General features: G+C 49.9%; 1 protein-coding gene across 1 annotated transcript; it reads left to right on the forward strand.

Moving 5' to 3' along the window:
- Nucleotides 1-3,942: 3,942 nt before the first annotated feature.
- On the forward strand, nucleotides 3,943-10,149 carry LOC147711348 (uncharacterized). Its single transcript, XM_086919464.1, has 3 exons — nucleotides 3,943-4,107; nucleotides 5,480-6,050; nucleotides 9,548-10,149. Exons 1-3 carry the CDS (start codon nucleotides 3,943-3,945, stop codon nucleotides 10,147-10,149), a joined length of 1,338 nt encoding a protein of 445 aa, XP_086775590.1.
- Nucleotides 10,150-15,396: the final 5,247 nt, after the last annotated feature.

Genomic DNA, 15,396 nt, shown 5'->3' on the forward strand with positions numbered 1-15,396 from the left:
TCCAGTTCTCCGACGATTTTTACGAATCCGTTGCGACTTCCTGATCGGCTGTGTCTCTCTAGCCTCCTCTGCCCTGGCCTTAGCTCCGTCCGTTCCAGCTTTGTACGTGTCCCACCAGGCCCAAGCGTCCGCCTTGGTAGTGAAAAAAAGCGACTTGTCGTCCACCACAACTCTCAGCTTCGCTGGGAAGAGGAGGGAGTATTTTATGCCCTCTCCACGGAGCTCACGCTTTAGGGACAAGAAGTTGGCCCTGAGTCTTTGTGTCTCAAAAGTGTAGTCCGGGAACAGGGTGACTCTGTTGTTGTCAACTTGAAAGGGTCCTGCTTCCCTCGCCCTCTGCAGTAGCCAGTCCCGATCCCTGTAGTGGAGCAGCTTGATCACCACCGGGCGAGGCAGCAGGCCCCGGGCCGGAGGTCGAGCCGGAACCCTGTGGGCCCGTTCCAGGGAAAAGAAAAGAGATAGTCCCTCTGGCGCCACCTCAGTGCGTAGCCAATTATCGAGGTAGCCCACCATGTCATCGCCCTCAATTTTTTCCGGTAGGCCCACGAGGCGAACATTATTGCGCCTACTCCTATTTTCCGCATCCTCGGCCCTCCTCTCCAACACCTTCAGCCTGTCTAGAGCATCCGCCATCTGAGCTTTCACCGCTGCGTGGTCCGGGGTCAATTCCTGAATAGTGATCTCCATAGATTTGACTCTGTCTTTAAGTTTGTCATGATCCGCTTTCAGGAGACCCAAGCCCGTCGCCACCTGGGTGATGTCCTGTTGCAGGGCATCTTTCGTGGTCGCGATGGCCTCCAGTATACGGTCCTGCATGCGCTGGAGAGCAGATTGGTCGCGATCCGCTCCATCCATCACCTCTGATTCAGCCGCTCCGTCCCCCTTCCCTTTCGGTTTCACCATCTTGGCTGCGGCCGGCACCGGCCCCTAGTACCCCTTTGTCCCCCTCGCTGTCTCCGCACTGCAGAGCCCCGCCACCGGATAGCCCCTCGGGCAATAGGATCAGGGATCTAGGATACCCGTAGAGCACTGGACTCTGCTCTGATCGCACTAGTGGGTTCAGTTCCCGGGAGTCCTCTGCTGCAGCGGGGTCTCAAGGTGCCAGATTGCGCTTGGAGAATCGGGACCGTCGTCACAAAGCCGCCGCCATTTTGGGGCTTCCTCTGCGAATGTACTTGTAGTCGCGTGTCCCAGTAGCTCGCACCAGAGCGAGGAAAGATCACCTGTGCCTGCCGAGAAGGTTATGGGGGGACCTCCGGTCCAGTAATCACTGCCAGTGTTGGATCAGCAGGAGAGTCAGGCCTCATACCCCCGTCGCTGTTTTGTCCAGGCCTCAGGGCGCCATCTTAGATCGACAGCATCACACCCGGTGCTGGCCTTCAAAGTCGATTTTCAGGACGAGGAACAGCTCCAGGTCGTCCACTCTGAACGCCGCAGCCTCCGTGACGTCTTTAGATTGCAGAGTATCCAATTTTTACTGGAATTCGCGCGGATAATCAGGATGATATTCGGGATCGGGCGCGGAGCTCCGGGCTCACGCAGCCTACCTCCTCGGCATCCAAGCCACGCCCCCTTGACCCTCCTCCTCATGGGAACAGTAAAGCCCGAACTGCCAACCAAGGTCCTCCCAGGACCAGAAACAAGCTTCCTGTGACCAGTTTTGTGGTATTACCTCTCATTAACCAGGCTAGCTTGAATCTAGTGGCACAGCGAGCAATGGGCCGACGTCTGGGCATACCCATCCAACTCAGTGCAAAAAGAGCTGCAGCAACAAATGATGGCAGCAGCACCGTTCGCAATGCACAAATAGCATGTAGTGCATTTCCATGCACAACATGGCAGGCACCACGCAGTGCCTGCCACCTTGTGCATGGAAATGTAGGGGGGTACCATGGGTACCCCACCCCCAGTGCACATTGACCCTCCCCCACCCAGTGGGGGCCCGCAACGGGCCCCAGAACCCAGCCCCCGCTAGCCTTTCCATGAAGGTGGAACTGCCATGGAAAGACTGGCTGACGCCAGCATTGCAATCTGGCAGGCGATGCCTGCTAGGCACCACCGCCATTTCATACCTGTAGACCGCTCCACCAGGCAATCGTGACAATTGCTGTGGCGGAGGCGTGGAGGGCGGTCTTTGTGACCGCTGTGTTCAGTAAGCGATTCCCCCTACCATCCTAATGTAGCTGCGGGAATTGGGAGGCGCTGCAGTGCGGCAACATTGCCTTCTTGCTATGTAGACAAGCCAAAGCATGCCACTGCGGAAAGACCACCGCAGGCACGCCGCCAGGCCAGCGGTGAAGTTATAATCTGGCGGTCAGGGTGCCGCCTGCTTGTTGGAGTTTTCTCGACCACCGTAGGTGGGCCTGCCAACTCCCAAAGCAGGCCCTTGGACTGGTCTTTACAACAGCATGCCTCTCTTTTCCTGACAGGGCCTCCTTGGGTGCACATAGGCATCCTACCAAAAGCTGCACTATTCTTAGTAGATAGTCTCAGTAAGATCACTATTTTTACGAAAGATATTTGATCAATCGTTATGTACTGCTCTACTTTATTGAATGTTGCACTTTCCTAGATATGGCCCATGAATGAACACAGCAGTTCTAAGGGGCGTTAACTTGACGATATTGTGCATTATCATCCTCTGCCAAAGTTCAACAAATTCAGTGCTCATAAGAAAGGTTTTTTAAAGCTGAGTCTTAAACAGGCTCCTATTTTACTGTTATAAAAGACATAGGGGCAGATTTACAAGCCCCTTGCTCCACTTTTGCATCATTTTTAAAATGGGAAAAGTGACACAAAAGTGGCGCAAGGGGCTTGTAAATCTGCCCCATAATCTCTGAACCTTTTATAGGAATATTGGCTCAAAGAACGAAATGTTAGTTGCATTTTATACTTTGCCTGGTTCTTTTGGCAACAATTTTAATGAATTGAACTAAATAAAGTATTACATAAATACAGAAGGGATAAGAGAGTTACACAGTGAATGGAAGTTCGTTTACAGAAAGGAAATGAAAAAAGACATACGTCAAAGAAAAAAAGGGCAAGAGACGGCGAGTACGGGAGTGGGGGGGGGGGAGGAGAGGAAAAATTAACGAGGGAAGAAGAAAAGAAGCTTAAGAAAAATTACATGTAGGAAACAAAATGGAAAGAGAGAGCAGACAGATGGAATAAATTAATGTGAGCGAGCTCCACATTGGAATAAACTCAAGAGACTCTTTTGTAGTTTGGTGGGCGGCGGGGGGGGGACTGATAGGTTCTCCCACCCTCACTGTTCCCCAAATCATTTGGGGAAATACTGAGTGAGTGCCAGTGGAGCCTGCACCGTGGCCTGCCCACCACAGGGTAGTAACCTTTGATGCACCAGGATGCCTGCCCAGTTTGGAGGTGTTCTCCTGATGCTCATCTTACCTGCCGAGTCCCTCACTCTGGCTTGGTTTTCTCAGGATGGAAAATAAACAGCGTCTTTGGTAGGCAGAGAGAAAACGCTCTACATCTCTGGGCATTGTTTAAACCCTGGCTTTAAGGTTTATTTATGGAAAGCAAAAATGAATGCTGAGTGGTCTGACCCAAAACCAGGGGGCGCTGGAAGATGTCGCTATGATAAAAGAACATTCGCCGCACCTCTGGATGCACTTTCATCAGAAGGGAGGCTTGGGGGAGGGAGCCGACCGCCGGGAGGTCCCCTCCCCCGGGCGGTTTGGGAGGGCCGCGAGGGGTTCTTTCCAGAAGTTGCCAGAATGTTCTAGTTTTTGGGCTGGTCTAGTAGGACCAGCCAGCCCAACTATAAATGTCCCAATTCCCGCCTAACCGCCACCATTTTAGGTTTGGTGACCCGGTGGCTAGGAGGGCTTTTAGCTTTTTTGTGAGAGAGTGTCTTGTGTGTTGGTGAGACTCTTTTTCAGTCTTTAGTGGTTGTGCTTATTGCTTAAAACTTACGATATAATGGAGGATGCACGAGTCATCGAGGCGATGCGTCTGCTGGCGGATGCCGGCCGTTTGGACTTGCTCGCCGGAGGCGGGCAGGCTAGGCCCCAACGACAGGCTTCAGCTGGTGTGGTGGCCGCGGTGATGGCATGTTCGTCGCCGAAGAAGAGACGCCCAAGTCAGGTAAACGAGAGGGGCCGTTCCCGGTCCAGGAAGCCGGCCTCCCATAGGATGGTTCGGGTGGAGCCCGGTACGGCAGGGGCGCCGGAAAACCAAGGGGTTTTGAGTGTAGGTGGTGGTGAGTCTTCCCTAGCTCCGGCTCCTCAGTTGGGAGTTGTGTCTGGGGCGGGGGGACCTCCGGTTCTGGTGAGTCAGGTGCAGGTATCAGGGAGGAGGGGTGTGGTGGTCGGGGCGGAAGCAAGAAACGCTCCGCTTCGGACCCACTGGTCGAGCGGCGGGGGCAGCCTGCGGAGGGGGCCTCTGTGCGCGGTGGGCGTAGGGGTTCGGTTCAATTTGTGTTGCAAGGTACAGAGCGGGAACAAGTTGAGCATGTTGCCCATGACGCCATGTTGGTTGTTGACGAATCTCAGTTTGTACCTGAGGCTGGGCAGCGGATTTTGTTAACCCCTTCAAGGCGGCTTTCTTGCGATGTTCATTCGAGGGAGGGTTGTGAGGTTGATGCGGTCAGGCCTCTGGCTAGTTTGTCTTCTGGTTCCATGTCTAGGGGTGGTCAGGAGGTTGTTGGCCGGGATGCTGATGCGGGTGTGGATGAAGTTGGGGGCAATGTGGGGAGCCCGTTATTGTTTTCGACGCCGGGCTCGTCGACGTGTGAAGTTGTATCTGTGGGTGGTGGCTCTAGAGGCGAGGGTGAATGGGCCTAAATGGGCGAAGGAGGCTCGTTTTGTGGAGCAAATACGGGTTTTGAACATGATGATGGTTTGCGGGCGGAAGGTGGGGTTGTTCATATGGCGAGCGGTGGGACTTTTCAGGCTGGTTTGCAGGTCCGTCAGCCAGTTTTTGGTTTGGGTTCCGCGGCCTTTGGCGCTTCAGTTATGGGTTCAGGAAGGTTCCATGCTCCCGGTGTATTGAGTGCGGGGGTGTAGCCTTCCAGGGCACGTTGTTGGGTCCGGATAAGGGCTTCGGCCTGGTGAGCGGCGGGCTGGCACAAGGGCCCAGGAGTACAGCTCCTCGCTTATCTGGGGCTTCTGGGGGTCCTTATTTTATGTGTGGTTCCCCTGGGTGGGAGCATTTTGGTGCTGCGGGGCTTGCGCAGCGTAATGTCCAGAAGGAGGTTTCAGGCCAAGAATCGCTATCGAGGGCCTTTCGTCAATCGTCTTCTACGGCATTGGCGCCTGATAATTTAGATCACAGTGGGGACGAAGAGGTGGTGGGTGGATCTCCGGTTCGGGAGGTACCGCGGAGGTCAGAGGCACAAGGTCGTTCTTTGGAGCGGGGTCGGAGTGTGGATGTTGGTTCAAATTGGAGGGAGAATGTGTCTGGTTGGTTTGTGGAAGGTAGGAATCCTAGCACACCAGTCCAAACTTTTGCTTTGCAGGAAGAGGTTAGGCGCGGAGTTCCAGACTTGGCAGGGCGCAGACCAGTCCCATTTCGCCAAGGGGAAGTGAGGAGAGTGCCTAGCGCGGCCCTCTCTGTTCCACCGAGGGATCCCGCCGCGGCCAGCACACGAGGGTCTGGCATGACCCCGCTGGCCCCAACGAGTAGCAGGTATAGGTGGCAGGCCTTGTCGGCGGCTATGGAGCTGCAGAGTCAACGCACAGGGAGGTACAGGCGCGTACAGTCTGCTCCCCCTCCTGGAGTTTCAAAATCATTTAAATGTACGGTTGTTGATACCGGGTTGGGTAAGACCCGTGGTGATTTGTTGCATACCAGTGTCGATTCAGTTGTGTTGGACTACGATGAAGAGAGTCCTGAAGAAGGTGAATTGCGGGATCCGGAAGGGGGGGTGCCCTCTCATCCTTCTCGTAGTGTTTTACAGGCTCCAGTGGTCCAGAGTCAAGTGCAAGGGAGAAGAGAGCACGGCCCATCGAGTAGGGCGCCTCGCAGACCGGATGCATTGACCTCGGCGCCACGGGCGGAGCCATCGAGAGTGGTCTCTTTGTTGCCAGGTGAGCAATCAGCCACACAGGCCAAACCTATGATGGTGTCTGTGGGTACAGGTAGTGAAACCGAAGTGGTTATTGGTGATGGCCGTTTGGTCAAAGGACGATACGTAAAAGACACTGCAGTTGGTACAGATGATGTGGTAGACGTTACGAATAAAGTTGAAAGTGGTGTTATGGCTGGTGCTTCCAGCAATGTTAAAGAGCCAGTGGCCAGTAAGGAGTTAAAAATCAAAAAATTGCCTTATATGGGGGTTACGAAACCGTTAGGTGCTCATTTAATGTTAAGCACCAAGGAACGCATTTGGAATGGTGAGTATGTGGAACTCCTTAAGCTACTGCACCGGGAAGTCCGGTCTAAAGAGGGGTCTAAGGAAGAGGAGTTTGAGCTGGCTAAACGCCCTAGAGTGCCTTTGAATATTGAAAACTGGACAGCTGCATTCTTGATTTATGCCAGTGTATATTGCGAAAAGTTCCCTGAGCGCAGCGTGTCCCTTTTTAAATACATGGACGTCATTCGCAAGGCGCAGATCACCGGGGGTGGTTTTGCTTGGTCCCAATATGATGAGGAATTTAGGGCCCGGATGGCTTGGGATCCCGAGGCTAAGTGGGGGGAGCTGGATATGGACTTGTGGCAACATACAATGGGGTCAGCGTCAGGAGGGAAAACCATTTTCACGGCCAGTGGTTTGCCGTTAGTTTACCGGCCCTTTCAGGGGAAGCCCACCCGGGGTGGGGTGGGGGCCACTGCAGCCGTGCAATCGGGGTCTGGTTTCTGTTGGGAATTTAACAGGGGCTCCTGCACCAGAGAGTATTGTAAATTTAAACATGAATGCTCAGGTTGTGGTAGGAAACACCCGTTGTCCAAATGTTGGGACAACCAGCCATCGGAGAGCCCACATGGGAAGCAAACGGGTTCAGGACCTTCAAGTACGACCTCACAGTTTTCAGGGGGAAGGGGATACAGAGGTGCTAAGGGTGCTGGGTCCAAGGGCTCGTACACCAGTTAAGTTAGAAAGCCTCCGCATTGCTTTACATGGTTACGAAGATGAGTCAGCAAAATTTACACTGTTGGAAGGTTTTCAGTTTGGTTTCCGACTAGGTTACCTAGGCTCTCGGGAACGGAGGTGGTCTGCCAATTTAAAATCATCTTCTGAACATGCCACAGTGGTACAAGAAAAACTTGATAAAGAGGTACATGAAGGAAGGATGGCTGGCCCGTTTCATGATTGGCCGATCCTTAACTTGATTGTTTCACCGGTTGGAGTTGTCCCGAAGAAAGAGCCGGGACAGTTTAGACTGATTCAACACTTGTCATGGCCTGAAGGGTCGTCTGTTAATGATTTCATTGACCCAGAGGCGGTGTCTGTCTCTTACTCTTCGGTTGACGTGGCCATGTCACTTGTTGTGACCGCGGGCGCAGCCGCTGAGATGGCTAAGTGTGACATCAAGTCTGCTTTCCGGCTGTTGCCTGTCCACCCGGACGATTGGTGCCTTTTAGGCATACAATTCGCAGGTAAATGGTACGTGGACAAGGCTTTGCCGATGGGCTGCTCCATATCATGTGCCTTGTTTGAGGGTTTTAGTACTTTTCTGCAATGGTATTTTTCCCATCAGTCCGGTCATTCACTGGTAACGCACTACCTCGATGACTTTTTCTTTGTCGGATCCCCGGGCTCCGCGGAGTGCCAGAAGGCTCTGGACACATTCCAAGGGCTCATGGAGGATCTGGGAGTTCCTTTGGCTCCCGAGAAAACAATGGGCCCTGCCACTGTCCTCTCCTTTTTGGGTATTGAAATAGATTCTGTGGTAATGTCTGCTCGCCTGCCCGAGGACAAAAGGGTCAACATGGTTGAACTACTGGATGTGATGTTGGCAAAGAGAAAAGTGTTGGTGAAAGAGATTCAAGTGCTTTTGGGCCATTTGAATTTTGCCTGCAGAGTGGTGAGAGCGGGCAGGACTTTTTGTAGAAGACTGGGCAGGGCTTTGGCAGGTCATCAATTGCCCCACCATCGTGTTCGTCTGTCTGCCGGTGTTAAGGAGGATTTGAGAATGTGGAAGTTTTTCCTGAATTCCTTCAATGGTGTCCCCTTGGTCAGAGATGTTGACTTTCAGTGGGATGTACAAATGTTTTCGGATGCTGCCGGCAGTGATGGTTTTGGGCTCTTTTGGAATGGCAAATGGTGTGCGGAACGTTGGCCTGATGAATGGTTGAATGGTGGTCGTAGTATCACTTTTCTGGAACTTTTCCCCTTATTGGTCGCTTTGACCCTGTGGGGGGAGGAGTTGGCACACAAGAAAGTGCTGTTTCGTGTAGATAACATGGCTGTTGTAGAGATAGTGAACCGACAGTCTGCCAGGGACGAACAAGTGTTAAAACTTATGAGAGTTTTCGTTCTGGGTTGTTTGAAACACGATATTTATTTTCGTGCCTTACACATTCCTGGCGTGGACAATGACATTGCGGATGCTCTGTCTCGTTCACAGTGGGGGAGATTCCGTGGACTGGCGAGGGACGCAGACAGATCCCCGACTCCGATGCCGAGTCATCTGTGGCACGTCGGCGAGGTCGGGTCGTACAATTGGTGGTAGGTTCTTTGTCTGTGTCTACGCGTTCTGCGTATTCCCTTGCTTGGAAGGAATTCCTGGAATCTGGTGCTGTCAGAAGGGAGGATCTGTCGCGTCGGTCGGGCGATGTGGTCAATTTTATTCTGGACCTCATGGAGAAGGGTTTAACCAAAGTAACCATTGCTGGGAAACTGGTAGGGATTGCTTTCGTGGGGAAGTTGTTGTGGGGCTATACTCCGTCAGCAGGGGAAATTGGTAGAAGGATGCTTGAGGGTTGGGCCAGGGAGCAAGGGCACGTTGGTAGATCCAGGGCCCCCCTGTCTTGGCAAGTTCTTGCCAGACTAATCACAGTTCTGCCTTTAGTTTGTTCAGATGATTTTGAGGCATGTGTTTTTTCAATGCTGATGGCGTTCATGTTTTTTGGAGCCTTCAGGGTATCGGAGTTGCTGGGGTCGAAACATAAGGGTGGATTGTTTTGGAAGGACGTTTTTTGTTATGATGAGGGAGTACATGTCTGGTTGGCCAGCTCCAAAACTGATCAGACGGGTAAGGGGAAAGGTGTGTGGTTACAGGCACGTACTCCGAAGCTTACTTGCCCTTTACTGCTGGCGCGGCGCTGGCGTTCATTATGTGGGGGGGGTGATGAAGCTCTTGTTTTCCAACATATCAATGGTACCCCTGTAACAACTTATCAGTTACGAATGGTTTTGCGCAAAGCGCTACAGCACATAGGTCTCGATGGCAATCTCTATGGGACTCACTCCTTCCGTATAGGTGCAGCCACTGAGGCTTTTAACAGAGGTTGGACTGAGAGGGATATTATGCGATTGGGGCGCTGGTCTTCCAATTGTTTCCAGCGTTATGTGAGGAGCTCTGCAGAGGAGGCGCATGCGTCGTCCTCCTTCACATGATTCTAATTCTTTTTTCTTTTTCAGGATCCGTTGCTGGGCCTCGCTCCTCGGTGGTAACGGTCTGGATAGTGGGGCATTCCTTTGTGAAGTGGGCCAGAGTCCAGGCAGCACGGAGTTACTTTGGAGAACTGCTTGGTTTCAATGATCGAATGTTTAACGTTATTTGGAAGGGTAAAGGTGGGATGCTCTGGAGAGAGTTAATCCCTTGTTTGAACAACAACATGGTGGGCGGTTTATGCCCGGATATTTTAGTTATTCATTTGGGAGAAAACGATCTGTGTGCCACGAAAGGTGTGGTGTTGCTACGAGCTATGAAACGTGATTTAGGCCTCATTAAGGACCTTTGGGCTGGGTGTCATGTTTTTTGGACGGAGTTGATTCCGCTCAGGATATGGAGAGGAGCTGTGAACCCTAGGGCTGTCGATCGGGCTAGGAAGAAAGTGAATTCAGAGGTGTCTCGTTGCTGTAGGAGCCTTGGTTTCAGCAGGATTTCGCACAGGGACATTAAGTTTGAGTTTGTTGAGTTTTTTAGGGATGATGGGGTTCATTTGTCCCGTGTGGGCATGGATCTTTACTTGTTGGAGCTTCGTGAGGTGTTAGCGTGGGCATTGGCTATGCAGCGTTGATTTTCTCGTTTCTCTTTCGCTTCGCGGGTTGGGGGGCAGAAAGGGAGGCGTGTCTCCCCCGCCTACCTTTCTGGGTGGCGGTGTTTTTGTGTATCAGTACGGTTTTAGGCAGATTGTTTGTTGAGTATTCGTTCGAGTATTTCTTTGACAAGGGCTGGGGTATGTTGGTCATGGTTTGACCGTTCAGTTTTGTGAGGGGGGTATCTGCAGGAGTGCAGGGTCAGGCAGGGTTTATGGTTATGGAGGACCTGACCGTTGTTATTGCAATTGTGGTTTGACGAATAAAGTTTTAACGATGACGTATGTTTGATCAATGACGAAATGTTTTATTGATGACGTAAGGTTTTATTGATGACGTAATGTTGTAATGCTGTTATAATGTTTATTGATGTATTGTTGGGAGGGGGAGGGCTCAAATGTTTTAGGGGTGGGGGAGGGTTTGGGGGCTGAGTTTTGTAGTTATTTAATTATTTAGTGAGGTTTAGTTTTGTAAGGCGTTGCCAAGGTTTGTATTTGTAATGTGCACCTGTTTCCTAATAAAGCGGCCTTTTACACACACAAACAATTTTGGTCTACTTTTCTCCCACCCCTCGCCCTCCCTCCCAAAGATCCCTGTCAGGGAGGCGGGGGTCTTTGTGTACTGTGAGCGGCCTCTGGCAACCTGGCAGGTTACCCAAACATTAAATGAACACATGTTTGAATCGATCTTGCATTCCTTAAGAGTGCTTGCTTTTTCCAGAATATTTTCTTTCTGTCGTGTTTTACTGATGCGCCATGTTACTCTTGAGTACTGGTGCTTTAAACGAAGTCACCTCCAGGTGTCTCGGTGAGTTCAGATAGTGGGCAGGTGTTTCTGACGGTCTCGATTGAGATTCTGGAGCGGAGGCTGAAGGCAGTGTGGGATCCTCAGTGCCTGTCAATGAGCCTTAAAACTGTTCAGAATGCATCTCATCCAGCTCTTGCCCTCCCCGCGGAGCGTGAGTGATGTTCACACATGTGCCAATTGTAATTGTGGGGACGTGTATGAAGGAGGTACACAGCTGTCAAAAACACTGACAGGGCGGCAGTAAAGAAAATGCAGTCTACAGGTGGAACGGCGTGTTGTTATGTGTGTGAGGAATTGAGAAGCAAAAGAGAAGGAAGGCAGTAGAGGATGAAAGGAGGGTGCTGAAGAGGAAAGAGGTGAGGTGTCGGATGTGATGAAGGATTTTAGAAAGACGTAGGGAGAAAAATGATGTTAGTGTCTAACATAGAAAGACTAAAGGAAAGAGGAGTGAATGGATGAAGGGGCGTAATGGAGACTCTGAAGGCCACAGACCTTAGTAATGTTTAATTCACAGACTCAAATGTTCAGAATTTAAACATTCTAATTATTCACAACAAAACCACTGTTACTCATTTATCTCATGCCACTAACAAGCATTGGAAGAGCCAATAGTTCCTGATTGTTTTAGGTGTATGTCCCTTGTTGTGTTATATGTATGGATGTAATGACACGGCAGAGTCAGCTGCAAAATGCTCACAGTTGTAATGACATAAAGCTCACAGAAAGGAACCAATATTATGATTAGGTGACATGCTATGGGAAGCACAGAATGTTAGTTTATATGTTTTAAACCATACCCTTAATGTCATAGACTATGCCTCTTGGATAGGATTCCTAGTTATGCTTATTAGGCCGCACTCCTTCTAGAGATTCCCCGCTTTTTTCATCACTGCTTAACGCCCTGGAAGCAGGGAAAGCTACCTCCATGAACAGCAGCTTCTACAACAGTGACATGCGTTCCTCCATGAAGACAGCACAGACACATGCCAGACGTTCAAGACAGAAAAAGCAACAAAAAAAGTTAGCCGAAAAGAAAGACTAGTGATAGAGAGCCTTTGATCTCACATTAAAATATTTGTCCTCGGTCACGTTACCAGAGGTCTTCAATCTGTGGGGCGCGACCCCCAGGGGGGTCGTGGAGTTCTTGGAAGGGGGTCGCAGATTCTGTCAGGGGCTTGCAATTCCTGGTGTTAGGCTGATCGAGGGTGCTCATGGTGGAGGCCTAATTCACACCGAGGTGTGAAAAACATCAAAGGCTCATTAACAAGTAGAAGGTCTTTTAAAGACCTGTCAAGTACTCGGGTGTGGCTGTGTGTGTGTCCCTGAAACGGTTTCAGCCAGGCTCACACACACCAGCTGGGGGAGGGGGGAGAGTGGGTGGGGGTGGGGTCTGGGGGAGCAGGCTGTAGTGTAGCCCTTTGAGTATAATGGATGTTGCGCGCCTTGAGCTGTGGGTCCTGTGACACGTTCCCCCCTCCCGCCCACAGCAGGGAGGCACAGAGATGCCCTCCCATGAGCGGGAAAGAAGGAAGAAGACACAGAGATACTGACCCCCCCCCCTCCTACCTCCAATGAGAGAGTCATAGAAAAGGTGGGTGGATGTATGATAGGTGGATGGATGGATGTAAGGATGAAGGATGGATGGATATGTGAAAAGGTGGGTGGATGAATGATGAGTGGATGGATGAAAGGGTGGATGGATGGATGGATGGATGGATGAAAGGGTGGATAGATGCAAGGATGAAAGGGTGGATGGATGGATGGGTGGATGGATGGATGGAAGCATGGAAGGGTAGATGGATGAAGAATGTATGGATGGATAAAAGGTTGCTTGGATGAATGATGGATGGATGGATGTGTAAAAAGATGGGTGGATGAATGATGGGTGGATGGAAGGATGAAAGGGTGAATGGGTGAAGGATAGATGGATGAAGGATAAATGTATGGATGTAAGGATGAAAGGGTGGATGGATGAAGGGTGGATGAATGAATGAAAGGGTGGATGGATGGAAGGATGAAAGGGTGGACGGATGAAGGATGGATGAAAGGGTGGGTGGATGTATGGATAGAAAAAAAGTTGTATGGATGAATGATGCATGGATGGATGTGTGAAAAGGTGGGGGGATGAATGATGGGTGGATGGATGGATGGATGGATAAAAGGATGAATGATGCATGGATGGATGTGGAAAAAGGTGGGGGGATGAATGATGGGTGGATGGATGGACGGATGAAAGGGTGGGTGGATGGATGGATGGATGAAAGGGTGGATGGATGAAGGATAGATGTATGGATGGGAGGATGAAAGGGTGGATGGATGTATGGATGGATAAAAGGTTGCATGGATGAATGATGGGTGGATGTGTGAAAAGGTGGGTGGATGAATGATGGGTGGATGGATGATGGGTGGATGGATGGAAGGGTGGATGGGTAAAGGATGGCTGTATGGATGGGGGGATGCAAGGGTGGATGGATGAAGGATGGATGGATGGATGGAAGGATGGATGTTTGGATGGAAGGATGAAAGAGTGGATGAGTGAAGGATATATGGATGAAGGATAGATGTATAGATGTAAGGATGAAAGGGTGGACTGATGATGGATGGATGGATGAATGAATGAATGGATGAAATGGTGGATGGATGAAAGAAAGGGTGGATGGATGTATGGATGGTTAAAAGTTTGCATGGATGAATGATGCATGGATGGATGTGTGAAAAGGTGGGGGGGGTGAAGGATGAGTGGATGGATGGAGGAAAGGGTGGGTGGGTGGATGGATGGGTGTATGGATGAAAGGGTGGATGGAGGAATGATGGATGTATGGATGGGAGGATGAAAGGGTGGATGGATGTATGTATGGATAAAAGGTTGCATGGATGAATGATGAATGGATGTGTGAAAAGGTGGGTGGATGAATGATGGGTGGATGGATGGAAGGGTGGATGGGTGAAGGATAGATGTATGGATGGAAGGATCACCTTAATTTGACGCAGCTTTGTCATTGAGTTAACCAGCCCATGGGCAGGTGCCACATGCACCTAGACCCCAACATACAGAAAGCCTTGCAACTCTGTGTTATGAACGGTATGACTGCACGCGTGTTCACCGTGATCAGTAATCCTGAATTCCCAGTTCATGTTGTGACACTTGGCAGGCCCCTGATAGTGTTGTGTTTGCACCTGACCCATTCATGTCCCCTCCCTAGTCCTTTTGTGACCCCAGGCTGTCTGAGAATAAAAATGGGAAAATAATTACAACACCAGAGTCAAACTTTGCAAGATATTGTATATATAGTGGGTATTTGTACAGTTATACATGTCATTCAAACGATGATATCAGTTGCTCCATTGAGTGATAAAAAGTGCAAAAAAAGTGCTCGTGCAATGTGACCAGTGATAAATATTTACAAATGCGACATGGAATGCAAATCGCAGTGCATACAAACAGCTGCATAAAGTCTGTCTGGGCTGGGCATAACAATTCTGATAGAGGTAATGTCCTACTCAATCTTTGTCCTCTGAAAAGATAAAGTTACAGACTAGGCCAAGGAGAAGATTGCCGACATTTCGATCCAGAAAATACATGGCACACAGAATCCTTCACATAGGTCTTCATCAGGACAATTGAATGTGGCAAACTAGAGTCGGATGGCACACACCCCTCGCATCTGTGTAATCTTAGATAAATATGAAGGCTTTTGAGCTCATCATATAAGGCTTTGTTCATAAATCCAATCCAAAGTTTTCTGCATCAAAAGAATGTATTTGCTGGTGTGGCAGTAGATTAGACAATTCTCCATGCCTGTAGAGAGGGCCGCATTTCTGTGAATTATTCACTCGTGCTGCTGGAAGATGAGTCCTTTTGCCCTCGAGCACTATTGTCAGCGCGGCTCAGTTGGAGAAGGAGACACTTTCCCTCATTAAGCCCATTCTACATTAATGGAGAATGTATGAACTGAGCAAACACTAAGGAAACGTGCCTAATCGCTGCTATTTCTTATCATTTTTCCATAATTTTATTTAGGGCAAGGGGAGTTCAAATACCTTATCATTTAAGTGCTTAAAGACTTTATAGGCTGAGAATAATGTAAAGAGCAAAGTGTGTTTCAGATTGCCACACAGCTATTATTGTCCGAAAAAGTGGTACCCAGAATTCCATATTCAACCTGGCCAACTAATGTTAAAAATTCCTCATTTGTTAATCACTAACATTGATTCTGGAAAATTCCGAAAACCACTTTAAATATTAAGTTCTATTATGTTGAATCCACTGTCACTCCTTATTTATCATAGTGGGCACGGTGCATTAATTACTAGTCGCAAAAATCTGATGGCAGTATTTTGTGACCATCGAAGAATTTAATAAATCGATCAATGTACTAATATGTTGGTTTACTAAATTCCAATACGGAGTGGATTGCAAT

Source organism: Lissotriton vulgaris, chromosome 5 (genome assembly GCF_964263255.1).
Source record: "Lissotriton vulgaris chromosome 5, aLisVul1.2, whole genome shotgun sequence".
NCBI lineage: Eukaryota > Metazoa > Chordata > Amphibia > Caudata > Salamandridae > Lissotriton > Lissotriton vulgaris.

Excerpts from the sequence above, each read along its gene's own strand:
- LOC147711348 (XM_086919464.1), top strand. The coding sequence starts at position 3,943 with ATGGAGGATGCACGAGTCATCGAGGCGATGCGTCTGCTGGCGGATGCC. Across the intron at positions 4,108-5,479 it reads AGAAGAGACGCCCAAGTCAG|GAAGAGGTTAGGCGCGGAGT; the intron begins GTAAACGAGAGG and ends TTTGCTTTGCAG. Across the intron at positions 6,051-9,547 it reads AGTGGTCTCTTTGTTGCCAG|GATCCGTTGCTGGGCCTCGC; the intron begins GTGAGCAATCAG and ends TTTCTTTTTCAG.